Source organism: Panicum virgatum, chromosome 9K (assembly GCF_016808335.1).
Source record: "Panicum virgatum strain AP13 chromosome 9K, P.virgatum_v5, whole genome shotgun sequence".
NCBI lineage: Eukaryota > Viridiplantae > Streptophyta > Magnoliopsida > Poales > Poaceae > Panicum > Panicum virgatum.
In genome coordinates, this window is record NC_053144.1 from 45,311,355 (window position 1) to 45,326,111 (window position 14,757).

General features: G+C 51.7%; 2 protein-coding genes across 2 annotated transcripts; one reads left to right on the plus strand and one right to left on the minus strand.

Moving 5' to 3' along the window:
- Window positions 1-8,398: 8,398 nt before the first annotated feature.
- LOC120651654 (serine/threonine-protein kinase D6PK-like) lies at window positions 8,399-11,929 on the plus strand. The gene is made up of 2 exons (XM_039929223.1): window positions 8,399-9,722; window positions 10,773-11,929. The coding sequence occupies exons 1-2, from the start codon at window positions 8,686-8,688 to the stop codon at window positions 11,659-11,661; spliced, it is 1,926 nt and encodes a 641-aa protein (XP_039785157.1). The 5' UTR covers window positions 8,399-8,685; the 3' UTR covers window positions 11,662-11,929.
- On the minus strand, window positions 11,883-13,616 carry LOC120651655 (protein BRANCHLESS TRICHOME-like). Its single transcript, XM_039929224.1, has one exon. It carries the CDS (start codon window positions 13,063-13,065, stop codon window positions 12,103-12,105), a length of 963 nt encoding a protein of 320 aa, XP_039785158.1. The 5' UTR covers window positions 13,066-13,616; the 3' UTR covers window positions 11,883-12,102.
- Between the last annotated feature and the right edge of the window lie 1,141 nt (window positions 13,617-14,757).

Below are 14,757 nucleotides of genomic sequence, written 5' to 3' on the forward strand. Positions count from 1 at the left end.
TTTGACTTAAGATTTAGATATTAGGATATTGGGACCCAAATTATTCTAAATTTCAAGTTTTCGTAAAAGGAATCGAAGTAAGGCCCGTTTGGGAGGGCTCCGGCTCCGGCACTGTAGCATCACTGTAGCACGGAGCCGACGGAGCCACCCAACCCGTGCTTCGGGTTCAGTGAACAGTACGCATGTCAGTGAGAGAAGGGGAGAGGAGGTAGGCGGAGCCGCTTCGGTGCACAGTAGCGCTACAGTAGATTTGCGGTGGAGCCGGAGCCGGAGCGCTCCCAAACGGGGCCTAAATCCTGCTACACCAATTCATTGGCCCTGTTTGGTTTCCACTTTCCACTACGGTTCCTTAGTGCACGCAATTCGAGAAATGAATTTCGCATGCATGAAGTGTTAAATGAAGTCTATTTGCAAAATCTATTTAAAGATGAGTATAACTTTTCGTGATGAATCTAATGATGGTAATTAATCGATGATTGGCTACAGTGATGCTATAGTACTATCCTCTAATGACGCGGTCAAAGGCCTCATTAGATTCTTTAGGGTTCCTAGCGCAGAGTTCTGGAATTGGTTTTGTAAATTGACTTTGTTTAACACCATAATTAGCGGTCAAAATTTTTTAATACACTCTAGTACAGAAACCAAACAGGCCCTTACCACGAAACATCTCCCCCATGCGTCGTTTCCGACCGGCTGTCGGAACAGTGTCGCAACAATATTTTTTAGATAAAAACATTTTGAAGAAACTTTTCAAGGGAAAAAATTTGAAGAGACCAAAACTTTTGATGAGAAAAAATTTGAAATAAAAAGTTTTTTCCTCATGGACTGAAAATATTTTTCGCCAATATTAAGTTGTACAATATTTTTCGTTAAAAATTTTCAAACAAACTTTTTAAGGAAAAATTGGAGAGACCGGAAAACATGGATGAGAAAAAATTTGAAAAAATTTTAAGAAAAAAATGAAAAAATTTGAAGAAAAATTTTTGCATCTAAAATCGAAAAAAATTGGAACAAAAACTTTTGCATCCAAAAATCAAAACAAAAAGAATTAAAAAGAAAAAGAAAATGCCACTATCCGGGGAGCTCGGCGCCGCCGCTGGGGGCGAGCGCCCGGGCAGGTCCCCGCCGCCGCCGGCGAGGTCTGAGGAGCGCGCTGCCGCGCGCGGAGCTCCCTCCGAGAAGCCCGCCGCACGCCGCATCCGCCCAGCCGCGTCGCTCAGCGCCACTCCACCTCGCCGCGCCGCTACCGCCGCGAGCTCGTGCGGGGGAGGTCGCTGCCGCTCTGCCCGGGGAGCTCACCGCTGCTTTGCGCCCTCAGCAGCCTGCCGCGCTCAGAGAGAAAAGAGAGGAGGCGCAGATTGCCGTGCCCAGAGAGAAAAAGAGATACAAGAGAGAGGCCGAGTGGAACTTGGAAGTGATAAGGTCAGTGAGTCCCACCACATGTGGAGGGTCGGACGGATTGACTGTAAGTTTTGTTCTGTCCGGCCAACCGTAAAAACACCATCGGGGTCGTGGCAGGCGTTTCCAGATTTCCAACGACAGGCCAGCACGCGAAGTTTTTTCATTTTTATATTTTTTAAAAATTAAAATTTCAAAAATATATGTCCGTTCTCAAATATTTCAAAAATATACCCCGGTCGCCCTCCCATAGGGCGACAGGCCCAAAGTGTAATTTTTTTTCTTCCAATTTGCAACGAAGTCCCTGGAGAAAGAAAAAAAAGGGGGGGACCTGTCGCCCCCCCAACGGGCGACAGGGGCCTGTCGCCCGACCCTCGGGCGACAGGCCCCTGTCGCCCGTTGGGGGGGCGACAGGCCCCCCCTTTTTTTCGACAGAGCCCCTCTTTTTTTCCAGGGACTTTTATTTTCCAGGGATCTATTTTGAGCTATTCGAGCGTGTATTCGTCATCATCGTCGGCAAGATCTCTGCCGCTAACTCCTACCACACGTAACTTGTCCTTCATTAAATCACGGGAAAAAATCGCAAGAACTTCCCTTATTTCACGAGCATTATGGAACCCACAAACATAATAAGTTCACATCAATAATATCTATAGAAATAAATGACAAGTAACCTACCACAATCATAAACATCGGATACAAATAAGCGGTCCACAGCTATCTCATTACAAATAAACATCATATACATCTAACCACCCCTAGGGCGTCGGACCCTCTTAGCCCTCTGCTGGGCACGGACATGTCCCTCGGAGTAGGTGAGAACATCCGGAGACCTCACCTGTCGCTCAGGACGCACAAGGGGCTGCGGTGTCTGCTGCTGAGAGATCCCAAGTGGTGCTCCTCCTAGCTGTGAATACCCCAAGACATCGGGGTCACCTTGCGCGGCAGGCTCTTCTGGACTCAAGCTGTCGAAGTCGTCTAAGGTGAATGTCTCGTTATCTGGTCGAAAGGAGGAAGAAGAAGGTCCGGCGCCCGCATCGGGGTAGAATCCTACGCAAAAAATGTGGATGTTAGCGTACGCTCGTATATTTCGTAATGACATGTAGAAACCGAAATACGAAACATAAATTAACCTGTGTACGCCGGTATCTGTGGCCCCGGTACCATCCCTGGATACGGTCCGCCAACTGGTGCTGTCACTCTAAACATTCCAGTATGGCCGAACGCAGTAGCTGGATCGTATCCTGTATATGATATTAGTAAATATGTAGGAACACTTGATGTAATTTTAAAGAGATATGTACGTTACCTGCACTTGGGAAGAACTGCGACGTCGGCCCGTGCATGGTCGACGGACACGGGAATGACGACGAGGCCTGAGACGACCCGTGGCTGTCTTCGTACTGCACACGACTTCCGAAGTTGTGCGCTACCTGACGCAACTGATCACGCTGCCTCGACCATGCCTCTGTCTGCTCAAACTGGGTCATTGGGGATCCGGCACGTACCCTCGTCAGGTAAGTCGAGCAGTCCGTCTCCATCATGTTGCAAAGGCGAAGCTGCATCAATTCAGTAAAGTTACAAACACATGAATTATCTTATGAATATGATTATATATATATGCAAATATGATCAAGAGACTCACCGCGCCAGCTAGTACCTCCACGTGGTGCCGGCCATAGCCATCCTGAGGCCTCGCCTGGTGTGGCTGCGGGTGAGTGTCAACAAAAACCAGACGAGCCCGAGTCCGGGGTAAGTACCAGGTGAGGTAAGCCCTAAAGGAGCTGTCTGTGTGTGGTCCTGTTGGATGGACCAAGAGCTCGTCTGCCTGTTCCCATTGGTCCACCCACGGCTGGATCTTGGTGAGCCAATCATCAGAGCACGGCAAGCCACTCCTTGACAACCTACAAAGTGGATTACGAAGAATCGTTAGATTCGACACGAATGTATGAGCCAAGTTCATTCATAATTACCTGTGGTCCTGGCGACTGACACGCTCCAACGCGGTGGGCACCAGAAACTCCTGGCGCTGCCCAAACTGTCTCCTGACTCTCCAGGGGCAATATGCCTCAACCGCGATGTCATAAACCAGGATGGCGGAAGTAAGCCACAGGCTCGCATTCGCGGAGCAGTGCGAAGACAGGCCTGCTGGTGCACGTCTAGCCACAGCCTCTGGGCTGTAAGGCTCCCAGATAACGTCCTCGGGCGTCAGCATGTCGAGCTCCGAAACAAACTCAGGATATGCGCGTCTAACCCGCGCATGTGCCCAGGACCTCTGCATTCCGAATAAGTAAAATTAAAATTGCGCTAATACATCATGTAACAATGAATAACAAAATTAGATTTGATACGAACGTACCTGACGCCAGATCCAGATAGTTCCCATAGTGGGCCTCTCGTCCTCTTCGTCGTCGTACATGCCTCCGTGGTAAGGCTCGTGGCTGACAAAGGGCCGACCAACGGCTAGCCTCTCGTACGACCAAAGCTGTAGCAGTAGTGGGCACCCTGACAGGATAGCGTTCCCATGTGTCTTCATGCAGCCATCATAGAGTCCACGGTAAGTGGCTGCAAGTACCGCCTCACCCCAGCTGTAGGGCGGTACGTCCTCGTCCCCATCCGCAATCTCCCGTGCATACGGAAGGAGAATCCTATCGACCGAGTTGCCATGAGTGTTGTTGAACATGATGTAACCAAACAACCAAAGTAGGTACGCCTCCAGCGATCTGGTCACACTGTACTCGTCGGCATCCGCAGCCAAAAGGGCAGGCTGCATAAACAATTAAGATTAATGGTTTCAACTATCAATGGAACATGTGAATTGTAACAATTAAATTTATATATGCAATGAATACGTACTGTAAACTGTAGGAACCAGGTCTTCGAAGGACCTGATGCTCGCGGGTGCGGGTTGATCGGACCTGCTTCGTCCACGCGGCCAACCAGGGCAAAACGGGCCTCCAGCTCATCCTTCCACGAGGCCGCCACCACACGCGGACCTACAGCCTCCCCGACGATAGGGAGGCCGAGGAGGTAGGCCACGTCCTGCAGCGTAGGAGTCATCTCCCCACACGGGAGGTGGAACGTGTGTGTCTCCGGCCTCCATCTGTCAACGAGCGCCGTCAGGAGGGATCGGTCGAGCTGAATAGGCCCAACCTCGACAAGACGGCTCAGAGTCAGTACGCCGGCCTTACGTAACCTGCAAAAAAACAAAAAATGTCGAAACAAAGGAATACCGGCGAATACAAAAGTGATAAACAATAATATTTCATTACATACCGGTCACACCAATCATGGTGTATAGAGATCGCCTCGCCGGGTGGACGAGGACGTAGCACCTCTAGGGCTCGGTGCTCAACAGCCGCAAAGTAAGACCTGTGGCTCGAGTCGATCACTGGGTCTAGCAAGGAGTCCATCTCCATACCTGCATTCAAAAATATATGAGAACACATAGGTAAATATATATTTCATACAAACTGGACACATAAATACAATAATACTTCATTACATACCTGCCATATTTCATTACTACATATTACAAATAATGAAATACAATTGTGGATCATGACACCGAATGCCTTCCACGAGCAATTCTCGCCGATGCTCGTCTGAACGTAGGAGGTGCTCCATCTCTGGGATTTCCGGAAGGACCGACGTCAGCAGCATCGTGAAGTGCATTCTGAGGACACTTCTTGTAGTTGTGACTCAATGATCCACATTGGCTGCAACGCTTTTGTGCCTTGCTTGCTTCCGACTCGTCCATACCATTCCGAATACGACGTGTCTGACGGCGGCCTTTGCCTTTCTTAGTGGCTGGATCAGGAATAAACATCTTATTCTCATTATCCTGAGTGAAAGGCCCCACAATTCCAATCCCGTATACCTCATGTCCCCATGTGGATACAGCTGCTTCCTTGCTGAAGTACGGTGAAACAAATAGTCCTGGCTGTAACGCAGACTCTGCACATGCCGCAATGAGATGGGAGCATGACATATGCAATAACTTAGGCTTCATGCAGGAACAGAATGCTTTGCCATCAACTGTAATCAAACTCTCCTGTACCACTCTATCTCTACGGATACCACGACCACTTCTATCCTTACATAGAACTTCAAATCTATGCTCCATTGTACCTGTGGATATGACGCGGTGCAGTTTGGCCTTTTCAATCTTCTCTTGCATATATTGTGTCACTCTTTTGCAAAACTGAATTTGGGGGTTGCTGATGTTTATGCTTGCAGCCGTGTAACGCTCTCTGAAATACTTCATGCACCCATACATGATGAACTCAACAATTCCCACAAGTGGAAAGGCACGACAAGAATGCATAACCATATTGAAACACTCTGCATGGTTCGTTGTCTGAATACCATACCGTATTCCGTTGGTATTATAAAGGAATGACCATTTCTCCTTAGGTGCACCTCGAATCCAGTGTGAAAATGGCTTCTCAATTGAATCCCTAGCCTCTGCAGCCTGACTCGTGCCTGCTCCTGATGCCCTTACCTTCACTAGCTCTGCAGTCAACTGATCAAGCATCTGCCATAATGCATTGAATTTTCTCTGTTGATTTTGGGTGCACAATCTCTTAAACAGGTTCTTAAGATCCTTGTTCTTGAAGTGTTCATAGAAGTTTGCACCCATATGCCTAATGCACCACCTGTTTTGGACATCAGGCCATAATGGAGGCGTTGTCGCAGTTCCACGTTGCAATTTCAGTATTGATTGCAGGATACCTGCATGCCTATCACTAATAAGGCACACATCTGGACGTGCAGCAACAACATGATTCTTCACTCGTTCAAGGAACCAATACCAACTGTCTATGTTCTCATTCTCAACAAATGCAAATGCGAGCGGAATAATTTGGTTGTTGCAATCTACACCGATTGCGGTGAGTATCTGACCTTTATACCTTCCAGTAAAAAATGTGCCATCAATGCAGATCACCGGAAGACAAAACTGAAATGCTCTAACAGAAGCACCTATGCAAAAGAAGGCTCGTTGCATAATTCTTTGTCCCCTAGTCACGGCTGGTAAAAGGTATGTGTCATAAAAGCTTCCAGGATTTCTAGCAGCAACCTGGGATAACATACGAGGTAGGTTATCATATGATGCCTCGTATGTGCCGAACCGCATCTCGAACACCCTTTGTTTAGCCCGCCATGCCTTCAAATAACTGATGGTGTACTGGTAAGTCTGCTCAATGTGTCGAACAATCATTTTTGGCTCATAATTTAGGTTGTCCATAATAAACCCATACATTTGCTTTGCAACAAAGTCGCATGATATATTGCGATGCGAGGGAAGAACTTCTGACAGCAAACAAGTGTGCTCTGTGACAATGGAACATTTCCAGTTTGACTTCCATTTTCCCTTGAATGCATGTACTCGCCATGGACATCCAGCATTCACACACTTCATCTCATATTCTTTACTGCCAGACTTTACGACTCTGAATTCTCGTTTCAATGAGATTGCCCATAGTCTCACAGCAACTTTTACGGCTTCAATGTTTGGATATGTTGCACCTTGCACTACCTCATTTCCTCTGTACTCCCACTCCTGATTTCGTACATCTTCTGCGACATGACTGCCAAAACCATGCTCTTTCCACTCTTTTGGCAATGAGTACTGCTCGTCATCAGATGAGTCCTCATATTCTTCCATCTCTATTGCGGTTTGGTCTTCTGCCTCCATCTCGTCCAGAATGCTATGTATCATCTCTCCCTCATCAGCAAGGCCCTGTGGTCCCATGTTTTGGTTCTCTGTCTCTTCTGACTCATCTTGCTCAACATAATTGGTCTCTCTTCGAATACTCGGAGTTCCTTGATCTGCACAATGTTGGATTTCATTTTGTGTCTTCTCCCGGATTTGAACAAGAATGGCCAGAGGCCACCCACGCTCTAGAGCTGCTTGCATGTACTTCTGCCAGTCATCAGTGCTGTGTATCATCATTAATTCTCATAATTCACTTTCTACCTCCCAATTAATAAGAGACTGGACAGTGATCACATGTGTCAACGGATCAACATGGAACCCACGCTGCAGCCACTTACATATGGAACCAAAACTCCTTTCCAGAGGTTTATCTATGCCGCTAGATGTGCGCTTAAAGGCAGAAAGATCTACTCCATTTGGCCCATACATAACATTGTATTCACCATAAAATACTTGAAACTGCATCTTGCTCGACATATCTGTATATCACATAATACTTATCGAGTTATACTCTTTACTTCACTACCTTATTCAATAATCCGTAAAAACTAAGTATGAAATTCAATTACAACGTATAAGTATTCATAACTACGTGATGACACTCAAATTCTATACTGCATAAATGGTTCTACTAATTTTCTAAACTAATTTACTACTACGTAACTACAAACTAAAGTATCATTGAACTCCTACTTAAATGGTTCTACTATAGTACTAATTAAATCAAATTACTCATATTAAAATACGTAGTACTTAAATATAACAATATTTAAACTAAATGTACTAACCTGCAGATCACAAGTGCTGAATCCGGCAGGGCTTCGCCGCTTTCCTTCTCCTCACTCCTCTCTTTTTTTCTGGATTTTTGGTGGAATTTTCGGGCTCAAATGAGGAGGGAAGGGGAGGGCTTGAGCTTATATAGGGGGTACCCCGGTCGCCCGGGGGGGAGGGGCGACAGGCCCCCTGCCGCGCCCGTGGGCTGGGCGACAGGCCCCTGTCGCCCCCCCCAACGGGCGACAGGTTTTTTTTTTATTTCCAGGGATCTTATTGCGAATTTGAAAAAAAAAATTCACTTAAGGCCTGTCGCCCTATGGGGGGCGACCGGGGGTATTTTTGAAATATTTCAAAACGGACATATATTTTTGAAATTTTAATTTTTAAAAAATATAAAAATGAAAAAAGCACGCGGGCCTACAGATTTGATTACAAAGCGCGGCCCACCAAACCAACCCGCTACCCTATAACGGTAATATAACGTTGGGGTCGCAAATCAAACAGCGGCGAAATCTCAGCAGCGGAAGACGCCGCCGAGCCAACCCCAAACCGTAGCGAGCGACGGACAGCGCCAGTACTGCCCTGCTCTGCTCCTCTGCCGCCTCTGTGCCTCCTCGGCCAGCCACCGTCACATCCGCCGGGAACACGCGCAGGCCTCTCTCTCCTCTGCAACGACCGGCCGGCCCTGTCCCTCTCCTTTCCCTCTCCACAACTGCCCCTCCTTTCACTTCCCCAACCTCTTTTGTCCGTTTACATCGCACTCCAGAAGGAGCTAGCTGCCCACGCCGCCGCAAATGCAGCAGCAGCCGTCACGCTCACAGCACGCCAAGCACCACCCACACCCAGGAGCGGCGAGGCACACGCGCCTCCGCACCCAGGTGCTGGAGGCGCCCCTAGATCCCGGATCCGACCCCGAGTACCAGGATTTCCAGTTCCGCTTCGTCCCGGAGATGTTCGAGCTCCAGATGGGCGGCGTCGGCGGCGGGGGGAACGGTGAGGGCAAGGTGACGGAGAAGGTTCTTGAGTTCGAGTTCGACAAGGTCCGGATCAGCATTGCGTCCAGCGACGACGAGGCGGGCGGGGACGCGCCGCCCAGGAGCTCCTTCTCCGGGGCGAGCCACCCGCCGGAGCCGGTGGACGAGATGGACGCCGTCTTCGTCGCCGTCGACAGCCGCGACAAGGCGCCGGCCCCGAAGCCGGCCGTCTCGTGGGACGCGTCCCCGCCCCCGAGCGGCGCCGCGAGCCCGCACAGCAGCATCGATAGCTCCGGCGCCGCGGCCACGGTGACGAGCGTCGCCCCGAGCTGCACCGTCACCAGCCGGAGCGCCAAGACCAGCGTCAGCAGCAGCGCGGCCAGCGACGGCAGCGGCTGGAGCAGCGGCGCCGGCGCGGGCGGGAGCGCCGGGAAGCCGCACAAGGGCGGGGACCCCCGGTGGAAGGCCATCCTCGCGGCGCGCGCGCGGGACGGGCCCCTCGCGATGGGCAGCTTCCGGCTGCTGCGGCGGCTCGGGTGCGGCGACATCGGGACGGTGTACCTGTCCGAGCTCAGCGGCGGCGGCGGGGGCGGGGGCGGCGGCGGCGAGGCGAGGGCCTGCTGGTTCGCGATGAAGGTGATGGACAAGGCGTCGCTGGAGAGCCGGCGGAAGCTGAGCCGCGCGGAGACGGAGCGGGAGATCCTGCAGCTGCTGGACCACCCGTTCCTGCCCACCCTCTACGCGCACTTCGAGACCGACAGGTTCGCCTGCCTCGTCATGGAGTTCTGCCCCGGCGGCGACCTCCACGCGCTCCGGCAGCGCCAGCCCGGCAAGCATTTCCCGGAGCACGCGGCGAGGTAACTCATCCAACTCCTGTTTGATTCTTTGTTTGCTTCAGAGTTTTAATCAGATTGTTTGGAATTGCAAAAGGTTGTCTGGTGTTCCGGGTCTTTATCGTCCGCGAGACATATCCATTGTTGCATTGCAGCGAAGAGTTCTGAACTGCAAGAATCTTAATCGTCCGAGAGACATATCCATTGTTGCATTGCCATGGTGAACTTATGCAGTTGCAGTTGTTGGTTAATTTTGACTTAATACTAGTCTCAGAATTTTAGAAATAATGTGTACCCAGAAGAAATTGCTTTGCCATTTGTCAGCATTACTCTCATACCCATACGCTCTGACATGACTACATGAGTATATAACGCTAAGAGCATGGTTAATAGATTACGCCGACTGCGGGCGGTAACGCGGGCGCGTGGGCGGTGGGACCCGCTACAATTTAATGCGTCGCTAGTTGTCCAGCCAATAGCAGAACGCGCTACCCGTCTTCGCCAGCCCGAGCGGGCGTTTCACGATCCGCCGGCTTGCTTCTCTCTCCTGCGTGGCTGCGTCCAGCTCGGTTTTCGCCCGCTCCTCGCCGGCCAGTATACTTGCTCTAAGGCTAGGGATGTGTCTGCCAGCTTCCTCCATCCGTAGCGTTGCAGTTTATTTCTGATAGTGCTAGACTGCTAGTTAAAGTGGATGCTAGTTAAATTGCTACTGTCTTTATCCCCCCCCCCCCCCCAATCTGTCATGCTGTAGAACTTGATGCCTAAATTAGCATAGACACAATGTTTAATGTCTCTAGATTCCTAGATTAGGATAGACGTAATGTTTAATGTCTCTTGCACATTTTCATCATTGTGTCCTACGCTAGTCGTGAATGTGCAAACAACATGCAAGCTTCAGGTAATTATTCTGTTTGCCGAGTCTGAAACTCTGATAGATTGATGGCTGCCCAACATCTTTTCTTAAGCTAAAGGTTACTGCTGTGTTCTGCTAAATTTGCTGCTAAATTATGGTTGGATTGCACCAAAAGATCATTCTGCTGTGTTCTGAGGTGTCTGATCTTATCAATTCTGCAGGTTCTACGCCGCCGAAGTGCTTCTTGCGCTGGAGTACCTGCACATGCTTGGAGTGGTCTACAGAGACTTGAAGCCGGAGAACGTCCTCGTCCGGGAGGACGGCCACATCATGCTCTCCGACTTCGACCTCTCCCTCCGCTGCGCCGTCTCCCCGACGCTGGTGCGGTCCTCCCTGAATCCCGATCCCAGGAACGCCCAGACCTGCGCCCAGCCCGCCTGCATCCAGCCCACATGCTTCATGCCCAGGCTCTTCAGCCAGCGGAGCAAGAAGAGCGGCGCCGCCGCCAAGAAATCCAAGGGCGGCGAGCCTAGGCAGCAGCAGCAGCAGGCGCCCGCCGGCCTGCCCGAGCTCGTCGTCGAGCCGACCGGCGCGCGGTCGATGTCGTTCGTGGGCACGCACGAGTACCTGGCCCCGGAGATCATCAAGGGCGAGGGCCACGGCAGCGCGGTGGACTGGTGGACGTTCGGCATCTTCCTGCACGAGCTCATGTACGGCAAGACGCCGTTCAAGGGGCAGACGAACCGCGCCACGCTGTTCAACGTCGTCGGCCAGCAGCTCAAGTTCCCCGACTGCCCCGGGACGAGCAACGCTAGCCGGGACCTGATCAGGGGCCTGCTGTCCAAGGAGCCCCAGAGCCGGCTCGGCGTCAAGAGGGGCGCCGCCGAGATCAAGCAGCACCCCTTCTTCGAGGGCGTCAACTGGGCGCTCATCCGGTGCAGCACCCCGCCCGGCGTGCCCAGGGCCGTCGAGCCCGCCGCCGCGGTGGCGATGCCGGCGCCGGTGAAGCCCGCGCCGGTGGCGAAGGTGGAGATCAACAGCGGCAGCAAGAGGATGGCAGGAGCCGGTGTCGAGTCCGGAGGGAAGTTCCTAGACTTTGAGTTCTTTTAGGAAATTAGGAAGCTTTAACGCACAATACTTGTGATCCCAGAGATAGGTGTAGTTGCATACTTGCAGAGTGGAGTGCTAGCATTTTGGCCAGTGATCTGATCTGTCTGACTGGTTTCAGTTCTATGTTGCATTACCTCACTCTGTTGTTAGACATCCATGCCCTGGCACTAGTTAGTTACTTATTAGTAGTAGTCAACATGAGTAAGCTGTGATGTTTGAGCTGTCCAAGGACGAATTCATCATGTTTCTTGCCATGATTTACACAAAATTCTATTAGTAGATTACATGATTAGCACCATAATTCACCGTTAACAGGCCAAAGCATTCTGTACCAAAATGCGAGAATGCCCAGAACATGAGAGAGAGAGAGAGAGAGAAAAAAAAAAACAGAGCAAAACACCGAGGCAGCATTGGGTGTGTTTAGATCCCAAAATTTTTGCACTAAACGACCAGGTTCTCTGATGCGCCGACGAGCCCCATGCCGCCGGCGGGACTCCGGTGCCGCATGAGCACGCGCAGCTGCGCCCGCTGGCACTCGAGGTTGGACACCAGATCCGCCCTGTCCTCGCGCGGCCGCACGCGGACCGCCTTGGGGAACTCGACGAAGCCCCTGATCCCTCTCCGGATGTGCGGGTTCTCGCCGCCGACGGCCTCGCGCCGGTGAAGTTGGCCGTGCTGGCTCCGGCTCGGGCTTTCCTGGCCGTGCTGGCTCCGGCTCGGGCTCTGTTGACCGTGTTGACTCGTCGGGCTTGCCTTGCCGTTCGGGCTGCAGCTGCTGCCGCAGCAGCTGCTCTTGTGGTTGTCGCTGGCGGCGGCGGTGGCGCGGAGCTCGGCGACGGCGTCGTCGATCTCCCGCAGCCTCTCCTCCATGGCCGCCCTCGCGTCGGCGAGCTTCATCTTGACCCGCTCCTCGCGCCAGAGTTCCGCGACGCGCAGCATCCGCCGCTCCTCCTCGGCGCCCGCGAACGCGCGCTCCGCCTCCCCGCGCGCGGCGCCGGCCTCCTCCCGCAGCGCCCGGCACTCGGCCTCCGCGGCCTCGCCCCGCCGCCGCTCCCCGGCCAGCTCCGCCGCCAGCGCCTCGCTCAGCGCCTCCGCCTTCCGCCGCATGCGCCGCTCGAGCTCCAGCTCCGCCCGCAGCGCCCTGATGCGCGCCACGCAGAGCTCCGACGACATGGCGCCGTACCCCTGGTCGAGCTCCTCCGCCTCTTCGCCGCCGCCGCCGCCGTCCACGGGCACGACGATCATAGGCGAATCGAGATTCTCGGCTCGGCGAGGTGGGCGCGGGGAGGAGGGGAGGTGGGTGATGCCGCGCGGGGAGTAGTGGGGGTTGTGATAAAGCTTCCAGGGAGGAGGGCAGCGCGAGCCGGCGCCATGATTGGGCGCCACGACTCGCACCGACGCCATCTTTCCGAGCTCGGGATCCAGTATTTTACCCCGCTCTAGCACTCAAGGGTGGGACTCGCGGAGGCAAAGCAGCGCATGGCCCCAATCCAACCAAGGTCACCAGCCTCCTCTCCTCCAAGCTTCGTCTTTGTGAGCTGTAAAAGGGAGCAGGAGGAGGAGTAGTTGGTCACGTCCTCGCGCTCACATGCGTGGATCCCGATCTCGACGCCGCCATGATGGTGGCTCATGATCCTCGCCGCCTTTTCTTGGCGCAGGCTTCATTCCGTCTCCCCGCTAGTCCTCGTCTCGGTCGGCATGCCGATGCGGTGACGGCGACGACGCTGGCATTGTGGGCGGAGGAATCATGTGCGCGCCATGGCTTTTCGGTGAGGGTGAGGCGAGCATGCCACGCCACGCAATCCCGTCTCGTCGCATCCTTGCAAAAGCATCCTTGCGACGCGATGGACGACGCACGCCAAGGGCTCCAGGGAAGATGCTCACCGTCTGTGCTAGTGCTGGACAGTGTGTCATTGTTGCCCCGGTCGTGGCGGCACCATCAATTGTGCTTGATGGCTGCTCAACTCTCTGCTTGATGGCTGCTCAACTCTCTGCTCTCTCTTCTTTTTTTTTGAAAAAAAAGGGCCATGTTTGGTTAGATGTCAAATCACAATTGCACAAAAAGACAAATATCCGCATGGAGTACTAAATGAAATCTATTTGTAAAACATTTTTAGGAATGGGTGTAAATTTTCGAGACGAATCTAATGAGCCAAGTTTCATCATGATTGGGTACAGTGATGCTACAGTGACCGCGCTCAATCATCCTCTAATCATGCGGTCAAATGCCTCATTAGGTAGAGCAACTGCTACAGTACCACAGTTCTGAAGGTAATCTTATAATTAGACTTTATTTAATACCCCTAATTAGTAGTCAAAACATCATTTCTCTCTCATCAAAACATTTTCACACTTCAACCAAACATGGCCAAGGTTCCCGTTGAGGTACTCACATGTCACATGAGGAACTGCAGTGCTGCTGCACTGCATCGGCCTTCAAGAGTCGAGACTTGCTCGGAATTGATATCTGCTGCTGCCAAGGCTAGAGAGCACCTGCATCGCGCAGCTTCCAACTCTGCCGTACCATAAAATCATCTCCGGATCCAACGGCCGGCCTCGTGCGACGCAGTAATAGTAGTAGCGTGTGCGTCGACAGCATGCAATACTGACGATGCAACGGGCAGTGGATCGGTATCATTCATACACCGTGATGCCAATCAATGGCGCTGCACCCGACAACAGAGAGAGTAGTGCAGCGCATGGAATACAAAACCGTTCGATAATCGCGATTATCGGTGAAATTTACCGTTACCGATGTTGACTGATATCGGTTTTCAATTGATTTTTCGATGGATTTCGATCCAAATTTCAAAAATTCAAAGAAATTTATAACTAGTGTGAAAAAAGTTCTATAAAAAACTAGAGCCTCTCTATAGTCTAGAATGATGTCACATATTAAAAACAACCACCGTTTGCTTAGACAAAAAAATGTTTCCAATACTAAAGCCTGATAATTGATGCAAATCCATCGATAATCAATGCAAATTAGTTGATATTCAATAATTTTGGTTGATTTTCTATTTCCTTTCACCAACTTGACCAAATATGCATGGGGTATTTACTATATTGTTGTATATTATGCTACAAATGGATGGT